Source organism: Meriones unguiculatus, chromosome 1 (assembly GCF_030254825.1).
Source record: "Meriones unguiculatus strain TT.TT164.6M chromosome 1, Bangor_MerUng_6.1, whole genome shotgun sequence".
NCBI classification, from domain to species: domain Eukaryota; kingdom Metazoa; phylum Chordata; class Mammalia; order Rodentia; family Muridae; genus Meriones; species Meriones unguiculatus.
In genome coordinates this window covers 60,436,306-60,453,834 of record NC_083349.1, presented here as the reverse complement: position 1 = coordinate 60,453,834, position 17,529 = coordinate 60,436,306, and the positions used below count along the sequence as shown (strand labels likewise).

General features: G+C 53.6%; 1 protein-coding gene across 3 annotated transcripts; it reads left to right on the top strand.

Annotated features, from left to right (window-relative positions):
* The first annotated feature begins 479 nt into the window (after positions 1-479).
* Positions 480-14,524, top strand: Ldb1 (LIM domain binding 1). Of its 3 annotated transcripts, none has more exons than XM_021650067.2 (11): positions 480-970; positions 9,627-9,729; positions 9,857-9,901; positions 10,010-10,085; positions 10,183-10,285; positions 10,408-10,580; positions 11,054-11,176; positions 11,365-11,448; positions 11,544-11,667; positions 11,884-12,032; positions 12,740-14,524. In XM_021650067.2, exons 1-11 carry the CDS (start codon positions 946-948, stop codon positions 12,968-12,970), a joined length of 1,236 nt encoding a protein of 411 aa, XP_021505742.1. In that variant the 5' UTR covers positions 480-945; the 3' UTR covers positions 12,971-14,524. The 3 variants fall into 3 exon arrangements, with proteins under 3 accessions (XP_021505742.1, XP_021505757.1, XP_021505748.1); XM_021650082.2 differs by having other exon boundaries at positions 594-970; positions 11,884-12,026; XM_021650073.2 differs by lacking the exon at positions 480-970 and adding an exon at positions 6,458-6,955.
* The last annotated feature ends 3,005 nt before the right edge of the window (positions 14,525-17,529 follow it).

Sequence of the window (17,529 nt, the reverse complement as noted above, 5' to 3'; positions counted from 1 at the left end):
GGGCGGGGACCCTACTTAATTAACCCTTTTAGCTCTAGTCCCATGGTCTGGTTAATTTAGAAAGGGGGATGAGCGTAGGGGTTGCTCTGAGAATTAGGAGGGTGCTCCTTTGCCCACCCAGCTTCGGGCGGGGCGCGAAACCCAGGGTCCGCAGACTAAGGCTAGGGTGCTCTGAGCGGGAGCGCAGGCAGGGGTCAGCGCCCCATCCTCCCGGGGGTGGAGAGAGGGTACACCTCGCTGCCCACCCAGGCTCCGCCTCCCCCCGTCCCCGCTCCCGCTCCGCCGCGCTCCCAACCCCGCGCACCCGGAGGACGGACGCCGAGCGAGCGGGAGGCTTCGCCTCCTCCCGCTCCCCAGCTCTCGCCCGCCCTCGCCGGGGTCTCTGCCTCCGTCTCGTTTTTTAAGAGCTGCGTCACATGCATGCCGTTCCCGGGAGCGCTCCCTGCCCCTCGCCGCGCGGCGCACGCACGTCGTCGCTCGCGGCGCGCTCGCCCGGGTCACTTTGACACAGCTCTCTCCTCCCACTAGCAGGACAATTAGCATATTAATAAAGCCCGGCCCAGCCCGACTCCGGCCGGAGAGCCGGCGCCTGCGAGAGGGAGAGGACGCGCGAGCGGGAGCGAGCGCGAGGGCGGCGGCGGGGAGGGCGGCGGGAGCGCACAGACACGCACACGCGCACACACGGACACACACTCCGGGGACGCACACCCGCGCGTACACACGCAGAGGCAGCTCGCCTTCCTGCCTGGCTTCCTTCCTGTCTGCTCCGCGCCTGACAGGCCCCTCGCTGCAGGCAGGGGCGGCCCGCACTGGGCAGAAGCCGGGCCGGGCCGGCGGCGAGGGCATCGGGGGCCGCGGGCGGCGGCAGCGGCTCATGCCCGGCCTGTCCCTGCGAGGGGCGGGCACCGTGACTCGGCTGGGCCCCCAGCGGCGGGCGATGTGAAGATGTCAGTGGGCTGTGCCTGTCCTGGTGAGTGGGTCTCGCGGCCGCCTGGCCCCTCCCTCCCTCTCGAACCCCTCACCCCTCGTCTGGCGATAATTTGTGTATGGGGGGCGTCGAAGGCATGGTGGGGATCGGGGTGTTGCATAGAGTTAGTGGGGCCTCGGTCGGGAGAGGGTTTTCTTATTTATATAAATGCGCAGAAGCCCAGAGGCACGGGGAGGGGGTGCCGAGGATGGCTTGTATTTTTTTTTGAGGGGGGGAAGCTAACTGGGGAGAGATGGGGGGGCTGAAATTCCCAGAATTCCAGGGTGTTAGCCAATCAGAAGTGACTTTGGACTTTTGACCCCCCCCTCGGGTCATCGTAGAGTTGTGATTGGTTGGTTTGGGTTCCCCCCTTCCCTGCTGCCTATTGACTCTTACATATTTTGTGACATTCACCCTCCTCGGGCTGTTTCTGAGGATGCTGTTTGGGGGAGGAGTTGATGGGGGCCCATCTTGCCCCCCTTTAACTTTTCCTGTCTGGTTGCCAGGGTAGGTTGGCCCTCCTGGGGGACAGAAAGCACTCCTAGGGGGTGTCAGATAATTGGGCCCTTGGGTCTGCTATCTCTGCCTTCGTGGGAGGGGGTGATGGAGCAGTTCCAGGTAGGCTATGAAGTAAGAGTGGTTTGCAGTCCTGAGTTAGGGGGAGCAGTGCTTGACCCCTGAAGTGAAAACATGAGGATCCAAATGCAAATCACCACCTCTCCAATCTTGCCAGTGGACACCTGTGTCTGAGATTTTTCTTATAGAGTCCGGGTGTAAGCTCTACAAGTGAGGAGGAAAAAGTAGAGCCATGTATGGGAGAAGTAGTCTAAAGAGGGCCCCAGAATATAGTCTGCCCCTTTCCTTATAACTGGGCCCTCAAATTGGCCTTCCTTCCAGGATGAAGCCAGCTTTTTCTAGGAAGTCAGTGTCCTGGGTCTAGCCTGGTCCTATGCCTTGCTTCTCTAGATGTCCTGTATTCTGAGAAGCATGTACTTCGTAAGTAGGACCCCCTGCCCCCCAACAACACTCACAAACGCAATCCCCCAAGGGAAGCTGCCAGTGCAGAAGCTTCCTTGGAAATCATGTGACCCGGGCCAAGTTAGACTGGGTTGGGCACACACTTCAAGTGCCTGCTGAGGCTGACATTTTAGGGGCATAGGGCCCAGGAGGAGGGCTTGGAGAGCCTGAGGATCCTGGAATATCCGGGTGTGGGAACCCCTGGCTCCTGCTGCAGAGGGCGGAGAAGAGCAGGAGAGGGAAGAGCTTGCCAAGCTGGAACCCTGCCTAGCCTCATATCCTTCCCACCAATTTATGTGTGTGTGTGTGTGCTCCTTTGCGATTGACCAGTTTTAGACATGATAGTTCATTCTCTTAGACTACCCATGGGTCCTTTTCCTACAACATCATGAATGAGAGCCCAAAGTCAGGTAATGTTTTAAACAAGCTAGTGGCCTGAAACTTAATTTTTTCCCTCCAAGATAGGGTTTCTCTATGTAACATCCTTGGCTGTCCTGGAACTCTCTCCGTAGTCCAGGGGCTGCAGGGCTCTAACTCAGAGATCCGCCTGTCTCTGCCTCCTGAGTACTGGAACTAAGGGCGTGCATGCACTGCCACCCCCTGGCTGAAACTTAGATTTTTGTTCTTAGTTCCTACAAAGAGTAGGTAGGGGTTTTGTTTGGAGAGGTAGTCAGGCTGGGGGAGAATGGGAGCTTGGTCCTGGAATTGGGGCAGAGTACCTGCATCAGGGGAAGAAGAACGTTTCCTCCTCAGAGTCCTTGTGACTAACCTGGAGACAGGAAGAGGACCCGTGCCCAGGGGTGTGTATGTGCAACTTCAGGCAGTGCCCAACAACTCACATTCTTTTTGTATGTCTGGTGGCTTGGCCGAGAGAGAACGAGCAAAAAAATGGCCGAGGGAGTGTTTTTCTTGATTATGAAGAAGTGTGATGGACTGATGTCACAGGGAATGGATGGACGTTAGACTTCAAGAGAAGAACCACGTGGGGAAGGGCTTAAAGAGAGGCCTGTGGGTGGAGAATGGTAGGAGCTGGGGTGAGAGAGGGGACCAGGCTTGCATGTATGGGTGTCAGCGCATGCTTCAGTCAGCCAAAGGCATTCTGGCAGCATTCAGCAGTTCAGGCCTGAGGACCACCACCACCCTGAGCAGCCCTGGGGCCTAGGCGCTCTGGCAGGCTGCCTGCCTGCCTGCCTGCCTGAGTCTCTCCTTTGTGCTCTGCTGTCTCTGGGCTCCTCCTCCTCCCCCAGCCCGACAGAGAGACAGCACATGCCCCACACATGTGACTGAGGGAAGCCAGAGCGCACACACACAGCCACACAAATGCACATTCGGAAACACCACAAGATACACATGTGTACACCTCTTCAGCCCCCTTGGTGCTCTTGGGGTGGAGAACGTGTTCCTGGGGCTGAATGGCCAGAAAGGAACAAGCCTTGCTAAGGAGCACCTCCCTAGGCAGGATGCTAAGGGGCTAAGGCCTGTCTGGGGGCAGCGTGCAGCTCAGAAGGGTTAAGGCACGGAGAAGTAGGGGGAGGGGAGGAGGCAGCAGTGGTGGCGGCTGGGAGCCAGGAGAGGAGGATGGCAGAGCGCCAGGCCAACGGGAGGCCGGGCACAGACAAAGGAAGGGGGGCAGGCTCACTGGAGCCCTGGGTCAGGGGCCCGGGCAGGGGGCAGTGCTGGTACCTCTTACTGTGGGCTGCTTTTCTTTGAGCCCCCACCGTCAGAAATACTCATAGGCTTCTTTCCCCCATCACCTTTATCGTTCTTTGCTGCCTCCCCTACCCCCACATACACACCAATTTTTAGGGCCTTCTGACAGAGACTTGCTGCCTTTCGATGGACCTTTTCTGCCCTGTGCGCTGGGGGAACTGGGTCAGAGCAGGAAGAGACTTGCTACAGAGAGGGAACCAAGAGCCTTTTGAATGATAGGTCAGAGTCTTGATACATACATCCTGGTGTTTCAGGGCCCTCTCACAGTGGAAGGGGAGGCCCCTTGTCTGACTAGACTGGCAGGATGGGGGTTCCGAGCTCAGGGTAGGGGCAAAAGCAAGAGCACATACTCTTCCCCATCCTTAGGTGGACAGTCATTTGAAGTGTGCGCTGGGGGCGGGGGGGGGGGAGTAGGACTAGGAATGGCTGGGTCGCTCCAGAACCGAGTTTACGTCAAGCGGAGCTAAGAGTCCAGGTTTCCAACCTCAAGCCCCCTTGGCTCACATGTTCTGTTGAAATTTGTGTATTTGAAGTACCGGTAGGCATGTCCGTGTGTGTCTGTGTGTGCACACTTCAGGTGATGCCTTTCAGCACTTTGGAAAGTTTGGTTTGTGTTTGTTTGTTTGTTTGTTTTGAGACAGTGTTTTTCTGTGTAGCCTTGGCTATCCTGGACTCGCTTTGTAGAGCAGGCTGGCCTCGAACTCACAGAGATCCGCCTGCCTCTGCCTCTGAGAGTGCTGGGATCACAGGCGTGTACCACCGTGCCCGGCTGTTTATTTATTTATTTTTTTTGCTGAGGCTGTTTTTGAACTCCTTGATCCTTCCTCCTGCCTCTAGCTTCTGAGTGTTGGCATTACAGGTGTGTTTCACCAGTCCCACCCACATGCCCTGTGTGTGTGTGTGTGTGTGTGTGTGTGTGTATGTATGATGTATGTATGTATGTATTTTATGACATGGTCTCACTATGTGGCCCTGTCTGGCCTAGAACTTGTTACATAGACCAGGCGAGCCTTGAACCCAGAGAGATCTGTCCACCTTTGCTGGAATTAAAGACTTGTGCCATTACATCCAAAACCATGTATTTATTTTTGAAATGGTCTCTCCATGTGGCTAAGGTTGGCCATGGGACTCTAATCCAGACTGTCCTCGAACTCATCAAAATCCTCCTGCCTCAGCTTCCGAAGTGCTGGGATTCCAGGTGTGTTCCCCTCCGTCCAGATCACTTTGGAATGTTTGAAGGCACTAATAACAGGCCTTGTTCTGTTGGTGCTGGAGGGGTGTTTCCTATTTCAGAGTCAGGAGCTAGACTATCAAGCTAAAAGGAATGTCTTATGTCCTGGTGGCAGGCTGAATATAGGAGGTCCTGGCTAAAACGGCATAGATGTCATTGTTTGTGGGAGCTGGGGCATAGCACACCAGCAGGCTGTGATGGTGGAGGAGTAAGGTTCCAGGGAAGACGGGGTGTGGAGTCTCTGCGACAGTTGATTAGGCCATCCATGTTACAGTGCGTTCCAGATTGAGCAAGTAATAACACGGTTTTGGTGTAGATGTTAGGGTCAGGATACATGCATGGTCCTGGTGCCTGTAGAAATGGAAATCAAGGCCTAATTTGGACTCAGTATTTGTTGGGGTTGGGGGCTGTGACTGTATTTAGGGTTTAAGGAGTGTGTATCAGATACTGATGTATGTGAAAATGAGAGGTGTAATTCATTCCTGGAGCGTGTTTACAGAGGCGGTTGTGATATTATCATCTTCTTGCTTCTATGTGTATGTCATGAAAAACCCTGTCCTTGGATTGTTCATGAATATAGTCGGGGGAAGGAGGGCAATGGAGTGTACACTCTCCAACTGCAAAGAGTGAAAGTAGGTGAGCCTTCTTAAAGAGTGTGTGCCTGTGCCGTCCGGCTCCTTTTCCTGTCCAGAGGAGTAGGACCTGGACTTCCACCGAAGTTTCACAAGTATCTCTTCACCTAGGAAGAGATGAAGCAAGCCCTATCCCGCTACCCAGATACCTTTATTGAGACCTGGGGGAGTGGGAAGGATTCAACAGTCCCTTTTAAAGCCCTCCAAGATAGACCCTTGGATAGGCAAGTCTGCCCTCCGCACCCTGACAACGCCTCTCTCCCCAGCATCCACGTGGCTTCAGGGGTGGTGTCAGGCAAGGGTGTTTCCTATAAAGGGGATCTAATCCAGGGCTTGGAACTTGGCTGGGTTCGGGCAGGGAAGCCTGGAGTGTCTGTCCCCTTTTCTCTAGTATTTACAAGCTGAACTCAGAATGTGTTTCCGTCAAAAGTAAACCCCAAAGCTTCCCACCTCTTGGGTTTCTACAGAGGAGCCCAGAGTGGCAGCTTCGGCCGGCCTTTAAAACCTCAGGTCTGTGGGAGGTTTGGCTGGCTGGGTGAAGATGTTAGGAGTCTGCAGAGGCCAGCACCGCCCTTCACCCCTCATGTGGCTCTGGAGGGTGCGTTTCGCTGCTGGCCTCCCCAGGCCTCCTCTCTGTCCAGGTCTCCCCTGGCCCAATCCGTTCAGTCCCCAGTCTCCCGGTCTCAATCTCTTTTGTTTTTCTCAGCAGTCCCTCCTCGCTCCCTCCCTCCCTCCGCTCTTCCTCCTCGCTCGCGGGGGAGGGGGCGGGGCCGGCGGGGCAGCTCCACCCTCCGCCCGCCCTGGGGCCTCCTTCGGAGAGAGGCTCGGCGAGCGAGCGGGGAGGAGAGGGAGGGAGGAGGGAGAGAAAGGGAGAAAGGAAGGAGCAGGCGGGTGCTGCGTGTGCCTGAGTGTGCCAGTGCGAGTGAGTGTGAGTGCCGGGCCCTGCCTCTCCCGCCTCCCCAGCAGAGGGGCCCGGTGGCCTAGGGAGGGCGGGCGGGCTGCTTGGAGGCAGAGGCAGCGAGAGGCGGCGGCGGGCAGAGCCGAGGAGGAGGAGAGAGGAAAGAGCCGAGCAGCCATTGTTGAGGGAAACCTTGCAAACAAAGAAGGCTCCGGACTCCCCGCGGCCCCTCGCCCCCCAGGCCGGCCCCCCGGCCCCCAGCCCCCGGCCCAGTGGCCATTGTAACTTTCCCCCCGGGCTGTGGACGCCGCGGGGCGGGCGGAGGCTGTGCATGCGAGTCTTTGTGCGGCCTGTGGAGTGGAGCTCCCAGCCAGACTGGCCTGTCCCACTCAGGACATGAGCTGCTGAAGTTGCCTCCACCTTAGTCCTCACCCTTGCCAGGGTCCCTGCGGACTTTCAGGCGCTCCCTGCACCTACCCCGACCCCCTCAGTTCTCCCAGGTAAGTCTGGGCACCTTGAAAGCTTGTTGGGGTGGGCGAAAGGCCCTCTTGTCTAGTGCAGGCCTCCTATGTTGGCAGGGGGGAAAGTGCCCCAACGCCTAGCGTGGGGGCTACAAGCGTGTTGACCTATGGTCAGGCCCGAAAGGGAGGAGGCCTGCCATCAGGTCAGTCTGGTTACCATGGAAATGCCCCAACTGGAGGTACCTTCTCAGCACCAGAATGCTGCTTCCAACCTGAGAAAAACTTTGCTAGTTCTGAGCTCCTCTTTTCAACCTCTTCCTAAAAGCTTCCAGGTTGTCGGGGGGCAGGTGTTGACCCAATGGCTGGAAGACAGGTTTCCTTCACTCCCACCCCCACCTTGGTCTCAATATTCCTCCAATGTGGACAGGCAGCAACAGGGACAGATGGTCAGGGTGAGGGCCCTCCCCTTCTCCCAGCCCCTTGTGCTGGGGCTACTGGGAGTTGCTATGACTCTCGGAGAGATGCTGAGTTTGCTTATGACCATTCATTTGAGATGTAACTAGAGGCCCCAGAGTTTGGGCTTTAGCTCCCCCAGAACTTTTAATCTATCTCCCAACAATACCTGTGAGAAACTCAGTTTGTCTTGCTCTCCTTCTCTTCAATTTCTTGAGCTGATATAGTTGTTCAGGAGGCCCAGAAATTCAGTGGGGCAGAGGTGGTAGTTAGGAAAAGAAGGGATAGTCTAGTTCTGAGAAACTAGACTCTTGGGTTCATTGCTTAGGCTTGGCTTTTAAAGGCGGGCAGCATCAGTTCCAACTTTCTGTGTGGCTTTAGGCTACTTGTCTGTTGAGTAGAAACTGTCATTTTCCTGAAACACAGGTTCAGGCCAGGACTAGTGTGTGAAAGCAGTGTGCACAGTGCTTTAGAGTATGTGGACCTGGCCCTGTGAGAGTGGCTGCATATGATGAGGGCCTTCTGTGGGCACCCTAATACTGCCTGGGGCTGCTGGGTTCCAGCCCTTGGTAGGCGTGTTGGGGCGAGCTGAAGGTGGAAGCCTGCTAGGCAGGATGAGGCACACGCGTGTGCAGGCATACACAAGCTCTGACTCTTGGCACCTTTAGAGACTGTAGTCTGGGTTCCTCTGGGAGCCCCCTTTTGCCCACGTTGTAGTATGGGGCCCCTGGAGAGAAAATTAAATGGCACATGTTGGCACAGGGTCTTCCTTTGTCTCTTACCCCCCCAGGAACAAGATAGATTTTATGTTTAAATTAGGGGACAGGGCTCAGATAGAGCCAATACAGGTAGCCTTCCAAGTGCAATCAAGTTTTAGGTGCTAAGGAAGTGAAATAACAGGGCCAGAACCTTTGAGACCGTGCCTCAGTTTCTCCTCATTTCTGGTGGAGAGGGAAAGAGTAGAGTTGCCTGGGTAACTGGCTCCTGTCCAAGTATGAATTTAACTGTGGCAGTCAGAAACTAGTACACCAAGAAGTAAAAATGCTGCTTCTCGAAGTGGAGGAGGGGCACCGCTGCATGTGCCCATATATACAGCAGAGGTGAGACTCCTTTCTAATTGTTTGCCTCCTAGACTGAGCCCCTGGAACATAGCCTCTTCCCCAGGCTTCTGTGTCCATCTAAATAGAGTCTAATTCTTCTTCCCTCCCCCCCCCCCCTCAGGCCTCGAAAGGAAAAGGGTTAGACTTTGAGTTTCTAGTCTGGAAACAATACTCTACCCATTGTAGGTGTGGGTATGGGGGCTGGGCTGATAAGGGAATGGCTGTTGGTTTGGAAGGCCAGAAGCCCAACTGTTTATCTGGTGGGCCGCACCCAACAGGCACACTAGCCCCCCTTATCTTTCTATCCCTTGCCCTCCTGAGACCCTGCAGGGTGGAGGAAGAGCAGAGAATTCCCCAGGTCCCTCTACCCCCACCTTGGTCATCAGAGCACACAACAAAAAAGGAGTCAGAGGGCAGAAATAGAATAGGAATTAGAGTGTGGAGGCTCAGAGCCTAGCTTTGCTGGTTACTAATGGTATGTTCCTGGCGAGTCCCTTTGGAACCCTCAGTTGCCGCATCTTAAAACTGGGAATGTTTCTGTCCTGCTGCGTCACAAAGTGGTGAGGATTGAATGAAGCGGGTAAAAAGGAGGTTTGTCAAAATTGTAATGTTGTGGTGTTTTTCCTGTGGTGCCGACATTTCTTCCTTCCTTCAGCTTATCCCCCATCACTCAGTCTTAGCCAAAGAAACAGGATCTTGAGTATGGACTGGGGGTAGGAATGAATACTCCTAGCTTGTTTGCTTCTTCCTTCCTTTCCTTAAGAGTTTTGTTTTGTTTTCAGTTATGGAGGGAGCATGGGCTAGGTGCACACAAGTGCAGGTACCCACAGAGGCCAGAAGAGGGTGTCATATTCCTGCGCGCTGTAGTTAAAGGAGGTTGTGAGTGGCTTAATATGTTAGGGACCAAACTCAGGTCCTCTGGTGGAGTGAGTGGTGTGTTTGAACTCTTGAGCCAGCTCTCTAGCCCCACCCTCAGTTTCTCAGTTAAACAAGATGGGAGCTATGAAGGGGTGAGGTGGCCTTTAGAGCAATCCTCTCCTGGTTCATTCCTCTCTTGTAACTAGGCTAGAGAAGCTCAGCCCTTATCCATATGGTCTAGCAGGCTTCCAGGGAAGCTCCCCAGAAGTTCAGGGGAGCTGTGCCATTCTTTCCATTAGGTTGCTCCTCAAAGTCATTCAAGCTGTACTCACCGAAGGAGCCCCCGAACGGCAACGCCTTCCCTCCCTTTCATCCCGGCACCATGCTGGATCGGGATGTGGGGTGAGTTGCTTTCCAGTTCCTAATCATCCTTAGATGGTAACTTGCCTGGAAGGGAAGGAAATGTCCTCTCTCCCTCCCCCAGTGATTCTCTCTTCCACAGTAATTCTCATACTCTCTTCCCTCACAGCCCGACTCCCATGTACCCACCTACGTACCTGGAGCCTGGGATAGGGTAAGTGGGATGCAGCCAGTAAGAGAGCTTTCCTTTGCATGGGTCTAAGCAGAAAGGGGGTGCTAGAATGACTCTGCCGCTGAGAACCTCACTTCTTCACTTTCCCAGGAGGCATACACCCTATGGTAACCAAACAGACTATAGAATATTTGAGCTTAACAAACGGCTACAGAACTGGACAGAGGTATGCGAAGGAAATGGAGATGGGAGGGGGGTTGTCCAGATGAGCATCCTTACAGGATGTTCTGTCACACGCACATACTCGTCTCTGTGTTCTTCAGGAGTGTGACAATCTCTGGTGGGACGCTTTCACGACTGAGTTCTTTGAGGATGATGCCATGTTGACCATCACTTTCTGTCTGGAGGATGGACCAAAGAGATACAGTGAGTGGCCTCCGTGAGAGTGTTACACTTCCTGTGTTGTTTGTGAGTCTGGAAGTGTTAAATGGTCTGCCTTGGGCCTTTTGAAGTACCTCTGCCCTGAAAGCTGTGTCCTGTCTCTATAGCCATTGGCCGGACCCTGATCCCACGCTACTTTCGCAGCATTTTTGAGGGGGGTGCTACGGAGCTGTATTATGTACTTAAGCATCCCAAGGAGGCATTCCACAGCAACTTTGTGTCCCTCGACTGTGACCAGGGAAGCATGGTGACCCAGCACGGCAAACCCATGTTCACCCAGGTCAGCAAACCAACAGGATATGGAACACCGAGGGCACCTGGACTTGATTTCCTCTTTCCCAACATGTACTACAGTTGTTCCCCAAGGAGGAATACTGGGAAGTGGCCAAATGCGAAGGGAGGGCAGGCGTAGCATTCAGCAGATATTTACTTGGTTTATTCATGTCAGTTTTCTGGGCCCCGAGGTATACGGTGAACGAGAGCCTGTCCTCATAGAGCTTGTAGCAGATGGGTTTTTCTCTGGCTACTTGGGAAAAGGACGAGGATCTGTTAAGCTTTCCTACTATGTGTGTGTAAGTATGTGTGAGTGTGTAAAGGCCAGGTATGACAGGTATGTGGGGAGGGGGCATGCTGCATCAGTTAGGCACCCAGGTACTTGCACAGGTAGCAGAAGTGTGTGCAGGGGGAAAGCTGTAGTAGGCAAGTGTTTGTGTATGTGGGGAGGGGGCAGGGATATGACAAGCCTATCCCCAGGTGTGTGTGGAGGGCCGGTTGTACCTGGAGTTCATGTTTGACGACATGATGAGGATAAAGACGTGGCACTTCAGCATCCGGCAGCACAGAGAGCTCATCCCCAGGAGTATCCTGGCCATGCACGTGAGTGTGAGCGGGACCTAAGATGAGGGGAAGGCCAGCAGGGCATCGGGGTTGAGCAGGCTATGCTGTGTTCTGACTGAACTTAGAGAGGGGAGGTGGGTTTAATTCTAGCCCCTTTGTCTCAGTTACGTCACACGCTCAGGTGAGCAGAAGCAGTCCAGAGTCCAGTGATTTTTTTTCTTCTCTAGGCCCAGGACCCCCAGATGCTTGATCAGCTCTCCAAAAACATCACCCGGTGTGGGCTGTCCAACTCCACTCTCAACTACCTCCGAGTGAGTCTCTAATCACTCTGGTTTTGCCCCAGCCTCTCTTATCCGAGCTCCGTGTCCTGCCTTAATAGTCTAACCCACCTTCTGGTCTACTCCAGCTCTGTGTGATACTAGAGCCCATGCAGGAACTCATGTCCCGCCACAAGACCTACAGCCTCAGCCCCCGAGACTGCCTCAAGACCTGCCTTTTTCAGAAGTGGCAGCGCATGGTAGCACCTCCCGGTGAGTGCCTTGCCCCTGCCCTCACCAGGCCCTTGACAGGCTGTATCAACCCTGAGGGTGTATCTTTTATTTCCTCATGACATGAAGCTCCCTCTGCTCCTTTTTTATTCCGGGACTACAAGCCTGAGAACAGTGTAGAGGCAGGCTCCTGAGGTGGGGGAATGAAGAGTAGGGGTCCAGGGCCCCTCCCACCTGAGTCTCCTTTCTCTGGCGCAGCGGAACCGGCACGACAGCAGCCCAGCAAACGGAGGAAACGGAAGATGTCGGGGGGTAGCACCATGAGCTCGGGGGGTGGCAATACCAACAACAGCAACAGCAAGAAGAAGAGCCCAGCCAGCACCTTCGCTCTCTCCAGCCAGGTACCTGTAAGCATCTCGGCTTTCTTCTCTTCTGGGCTGCCCCACTGCTCACCCCTGACCCCAGTCTGAGCCTGAACTTACTAGCAGTCATAGAAACAAAGACAGTCTTCCCCATGTACACTAGAGCCAGTATGAATCGGCTCCTTCCACTGATGAGAGAATCTTTGCCAGGCACATATATACATGGTTATGACCACATAGGCTCAGCTGTAGGTACAGTAGAGCGCGGGACAGAATCAGCCGTGAGAATGGAAGACGGTCAGAGCAGATAGTGTGGGGCACACGCCATTAGAACACACTCACACCGATGGAAGATATGCAGACTTGAGGTGCTGCATATGTAGAATGCATGCACGTTTGTGCACATACACATTTCCCTCCCTCATATTTTGATCTGCTCACTCTTACATATGGATAGACGTTCAAGGGCCCCTAAAATCTGAGGGAGATGGTTATTAGGGAGCTAGCAGAGTAAAATGTTATTTCTTTCCAGGGTCCAGTGGGGAGGGGGTTAAAGGCTGTGATGTCTTGGAGTCCTTTAGTGGGAAGGGTCCCAGGAGCTGAGGGTGTCAGTTGGGGTTTTAAACTTGGGTATGAAGAGGGGGCGGGGTGTTGAGCTTCTAGGGAGGGCATGGGGGCTCTGGGGATATCTACTGCCCTGGGTTGGGCGAGCCCCTGCCCCGATTATGTTTGGGGACCTCCGCCACTCTCAGGATGTGATGGTGGTGGGGGAGCCCACCCTGATGGGCGGGGAGTTCGGGGACGAGGACGAGAGGCTCATCACTCGGCTGGAGAACACCCAGTTTGACGCGGCCAACGGCATTGACGACGAGGACAGCTTTAACAACTCCCCTGCACTGGGCGCCAACAGCCCCTGGAACAGCAAGCCTCCATCCAGCCAAGAAAGCAAATCGGAGAACCCCACGTCACAGGCTTCCCAGTAAAGGCCCTGCCATGGCCACCCAGCACTCTGGCTGCCCCACCCCTCACAGCCCCAGGGAGCAGAAGACAGAAGGATGAGACTGAAGCATCTGAAATGGGCAGCCTCTATCCACCCACTTCAGGGAGGAACTGGACTCACTGGGGGCAGGTGCCAAGATTTGCCCCTCAGTTGCCCTGGGCTGGGCCTGGCCCCTGCAGAGCCTTTTGGGGGAAGGGGGTACTCATGTGGATGCCTTTGTGGACCCTGGGCCTCTGAGAAATGTCCTGACCCTCCTCTCCCCAGGGCATTTGCCCCCATTCTCACCCTAGGTTCTGGGTGCCCCATCTTCCTGATTTATCCCTTTGAGCCTGGGGTTTATACCCACAGTCCTTAGGGGCTTAAAGTTTGGGGCTTGGTTGAATGCCCTTCCCCTAGGTGACTGTTAATAGAGGGTAAAATTCTGGGTTCCTCCCTTTTGCCACTTACCCAGCTCCAAGTTTTTAAAAAAAAATAATATTATTAAAAATGTAAATTAAAAAAAAAGTCACTGATGTTCCCCTATTCCCCTGTTCAAAATCCAGCTACCTCCCTCCTGACAGGTGGAGGGCCTAGGGCCCAGGTGGGGTGAGAGTTGGAGCAGGGGAGTATGCCTACCATTTATACCACCTGAGAAGCTTCTTTGGACCAAGGAGACACTTGGCCATCTCTCTTCTCTCTCTCTCTGGGGTGACTGGAGTTGGGGGCAGCGTGCCATCGGTTGGGGTGGAGCCGTTGATGACTGCATCTCTTGACCCCTGTTGTCTGTCTTCCCAGCCTCCAGGACTCTGGCCTGGTCCAGTGCTTGTGAGTCCCTCTATCCCTACCCCCTCCACAGCGTGCATTTTTACAGTCCTCTACTAGAGCAGCTGTCTTGGACGAGTGGGGAGGTCCCCCTCCCTCAGGGAGCACAGAGGGAAGGGAGCTGCTTTGTTTGTCACTGACTGTTGTTGGTTGTTTTGTTTTGTTTTGTTTTGGTCTCAGTGTGTCAGGAATAGGATGAGAGGACCTTATCCACTCTTAATTCCAGACCACTCCTCTCCCAGCCCCTCAAACTGTATCTGGTACTGACGTCTCTTTGACTTGAGGGAAAGGAGCCACTTAGGCCATCTAGCTTAAACCCATCAGGGAGAAAAAGGCCTCTGTCCTCCCCAAGCTGAGGTAGTCATTTCTGTCCCCACGTTCCCTCCTGCAGCAGCTAGTGTTCCCAGCTCCATTCCCTAGATGGGGAATGTGAAGACTCACAGGTTCTGTGGCTCATGGCTCCGCTGCCTTTTCCTGTGGCTAGGCCCAGGGTGTATGGGTGCCTCCTCCCCGTTCTCCCTTTTGGAGTATGGGGTCCCTTGGGCCCTGCTTCCTCCTTGGCAGTCACTTTTGGGAGGATGCTGTCAAGAGCCAAAGGAAAGGGTGAGGAAGGTGGATGTCCCATCCCTACTGTAATGATTTTTTTTCTCTCTTTTTTTAAGTTTTTATTTTTTTTCCCTTTTTGGCCATTTGAGTCATGTATGGTACCAATCAATAAAGAGACTTTTTTGTTTGAGAGTGTCCTGGTTAGTCATTGGTACAAAGTTTGTCAGGCGTGGTAGCACTCAGAGGCAAGGGGATTCCTATGAGTGCAAAGCCAGCCTGGTCTATATAGTGAGCTTCAAGCTAGCCAGTGCTATTCATTGAGACTTTGTCTCAGAATCCCCTAGTTCAAGAGAGGCGTTCTCAGGAATTTGCTTCCATCTCACACTTCTGTGGAACTGGTCTGAGTCATGCCTACATTCCAGGCTCCAGTCCTTCCTGGGTAGCCCACCATGGCCCTAATCCCTTAGGTTTTGTCTTTCCTCACAGACTTCTCCCAGCTGCTGCCTCTCACCTCTGCCTCCTGTAAGGGTCCTGTCAGGGCTCCTGGAAGAGAGCTGGATGAAGGTGTTGAAGGCTTGTGGGGAAGGAGTCCTTGGGGGGAAACTGTTGCGGGACCTTGGGGCTCTCAGTTTTCTGGGACATTCCTAACAACCTAACCCAGCCCTCCAGCCCAGATGAAGGCCAAACCAGGCCCCCCTGGGGCCTAAGGCCCCTGCTGAGGGATTAAGGGAGGAGCAGAATTGTGTTTCTTACCCTGCCAACTTTGGTTGCGGCCTAACTTCCATGGGGAGATAGGAGGAGAAAAAGGGTTCCCTTGAGTTAGCTACTAATTCTAAGTCTCACGTCCCCACTGTTGAAGAGGTTGTCAAGGTAGGAGAGACCCTGCTATGGGGCAAAGCTCCGGTCTTCCATGATGCCCCCTGTCCTGACGGGAAGCCTCACATCATTCCCTTCTGAGGTCTCTGGATCTACAGTTAAACCTGATGCTCAGCCTCTGAGTTGACAGGAAGATACCAGAGGGAAAAACTGTCTCTCTGACGTGCCCCTTGGCCTCTCCACAGTTACCTATCCTATTGCCAACATAGTGCCTCAAGATCCCAAAGACCATATTCAGACATGAATGTGGACACACATACATAGGTGGAGAGTTGGCCTCGCCTGACAAGGACATTGGCCACCACTTCCTCATTTGGAATACCAGGGAATGCCTGCAGATGACCTGTGTCTTCAGTCGAGCACACATTTGGCCTTTTTTGCCTGAGTATATGCCAGTATATATATTCATATGACTGCTGAGGTGAGGAAGTTGTAGGTCTGTGTATAAGCTATGTAAAGTAGTATGTTAATGTGTATGTAGACTCGTGTGGGCATGTTTATATAGGTGTTGGAGAATTCATTCAGGTAAATTGAGTCCTCTTAGCTACCTGGCCGGATTATAGGTGCAGGGGTATATAAAACATGACAGATGTGCATGGTGGCCCAAGGTGTATAATAAGGATGTATTGATAACAGATGCATGGCTTGGCAGTGAGGTGTTGAGTTTGTTATTGGGTCCTAGGATAGCAGTTGAGACTAGTTGAACATTACTTAGCTCACAGTTTGTGTGTGTGTGTGTGTGTGTGTGTGTGTGTGTGCACATGGTGTGCATAAGTGAAAGAGGCAGGTGCAGACCTCTGCCCTGCTTGGGGAAAACGCCTGGGCCCAAAAGACAGGGGAACTATTTGAACTCAGGAAACAGTGGTCAGCAGTTTCCTCTGGAGCCCCAGATCTGGCTCTTCCACATTGTCCCCCAGCAGGCCATGTGGGGAAGGCCCCTGGTGAATGAAAGAAAGGAGATTCCCTCCAGGGCTCTGGTGCCCCCTGTTAAAGCTACAGGTATGGGTTGGTCCCAGCCACCAGCATGCTCCAGCTGCGACCCAAACCTCTGTCCCTCACACTTCCGCAGCTCCTTTCCCACAGTTCCTGGCCTGGGTATGTCTGAGCTGAGCGCTAATGCTTTTCTTCAGATCCCCATCTAGCCTTGCACAATGTCTCTCTTAAGCTAGTGTGACTCGGAGCTCCTTTGCAAAGGAGAGGTGCTCAGCACTCAGGAACCTTTCTGCCCTGAAGAGGCCCGGAGCTTGGTTCTGAGCACCTAAGTGACTCACAGCTGGCTGTGAACTCCAGTCCCAGAGGTTCTGGCGCCCTCTTCAGGCTCCAAGAGCACCAGGCGCGTATGCAGTGCACAGGGTAAATGCAGGCAAACACCTACACACGTAGAATAAACATACATGTTTAAACAAGAACCCTAGCCAGCCAGCCTGCACCTTTCCCTAAACAAGAAACTGGTCTTCCCAGAGCTTCCTGTAGCGCTCTTTCACTAAGTCCAGTTGTGTCTTGGAGATTGGCAGAAAGTCAGGGGTCAGAATAGCCAGGAGAAGAAGGGAAGGTTAGGAGACAGGAGGTCAGAGGCACAGTCTGTGTTCTGGGTTGGGCTGAAGGGATGGCAAAGCAGGGCGCTGACAGCACTGGAGATGGGGAGAAGACAATTCATGGCTGGCCTGGCCTGCAGAGCAGACTATCTCAAAAAACAAAGGGAGAGCCAGCTGGCCTCAGTGGCACACGTGTGTAATTCTAACACTTTGGGAGGCAGAGGCTGGAGGATCTCTGTGAGTTCAAGGCCAGCCTGGTCCACAAAGCGAAGCCAGGACTACACAGAGAAACCTTGTCATGAAAAACCAAAACATAAACAGATTTAAGTCCCTGGCCCTCTAGTTACAGGTTGGCCTTCAAAGCCTGTCTTTGCTAGCCCTGACATCTGAGAATCCAGAATTGCTACAGCTGAATCATCTGTGTGGTTTATCTTCCCAAGAGGCCCATCTCGGGAGCTTCTGTCCACCTCACTCTGGTGTCTTCATGAAACCTACAAAGAAAATGGGTAGGAGATCATACTTCACACTGCTTAGTCTGGGAATCGGGAAACTTAGAAGGGAAACTGGCTTCGCGCCTCCAGGTTTCTTCTCCAGCCTAGGAAATGGGCTTTTGAAACTTACATATTTATTTTGATATGATCTCACATATCCTAGGATGGCTTAAAACTATGTAGTTGAGGATAACCTTGAACTTCTGATGCTCTTGCCTTTACCAGCCAACTGGTGGTATAAGGACTGTGTGCCTCCAGACCCCATTTGTGCCATCCTGGGGACTGAAAATGGA

Bases quoted from the DNA above. Each gene is read 5' to 3' on its own strand.
- Ldb1 (XM_021650067.2), top strand. From the start codon at position 946: ATGTCAGTGGGCTGTGCCTGTCCTG. The intron at 9,902-10,009 runs GTAAGTGGGATG...TCACTTTCCCAG, and splicing joins TACCTGGAGCCTGGGATAGG to GAGGCATACACCCTATGGTA. The intron at 11,177-11,364 runs GTGAGTGTGAGC...TTTCTTCTCTAG, and splicing joins GGAGTATCCTGGCCATGCAC to GCCCAGGACCCCCAGATGCT.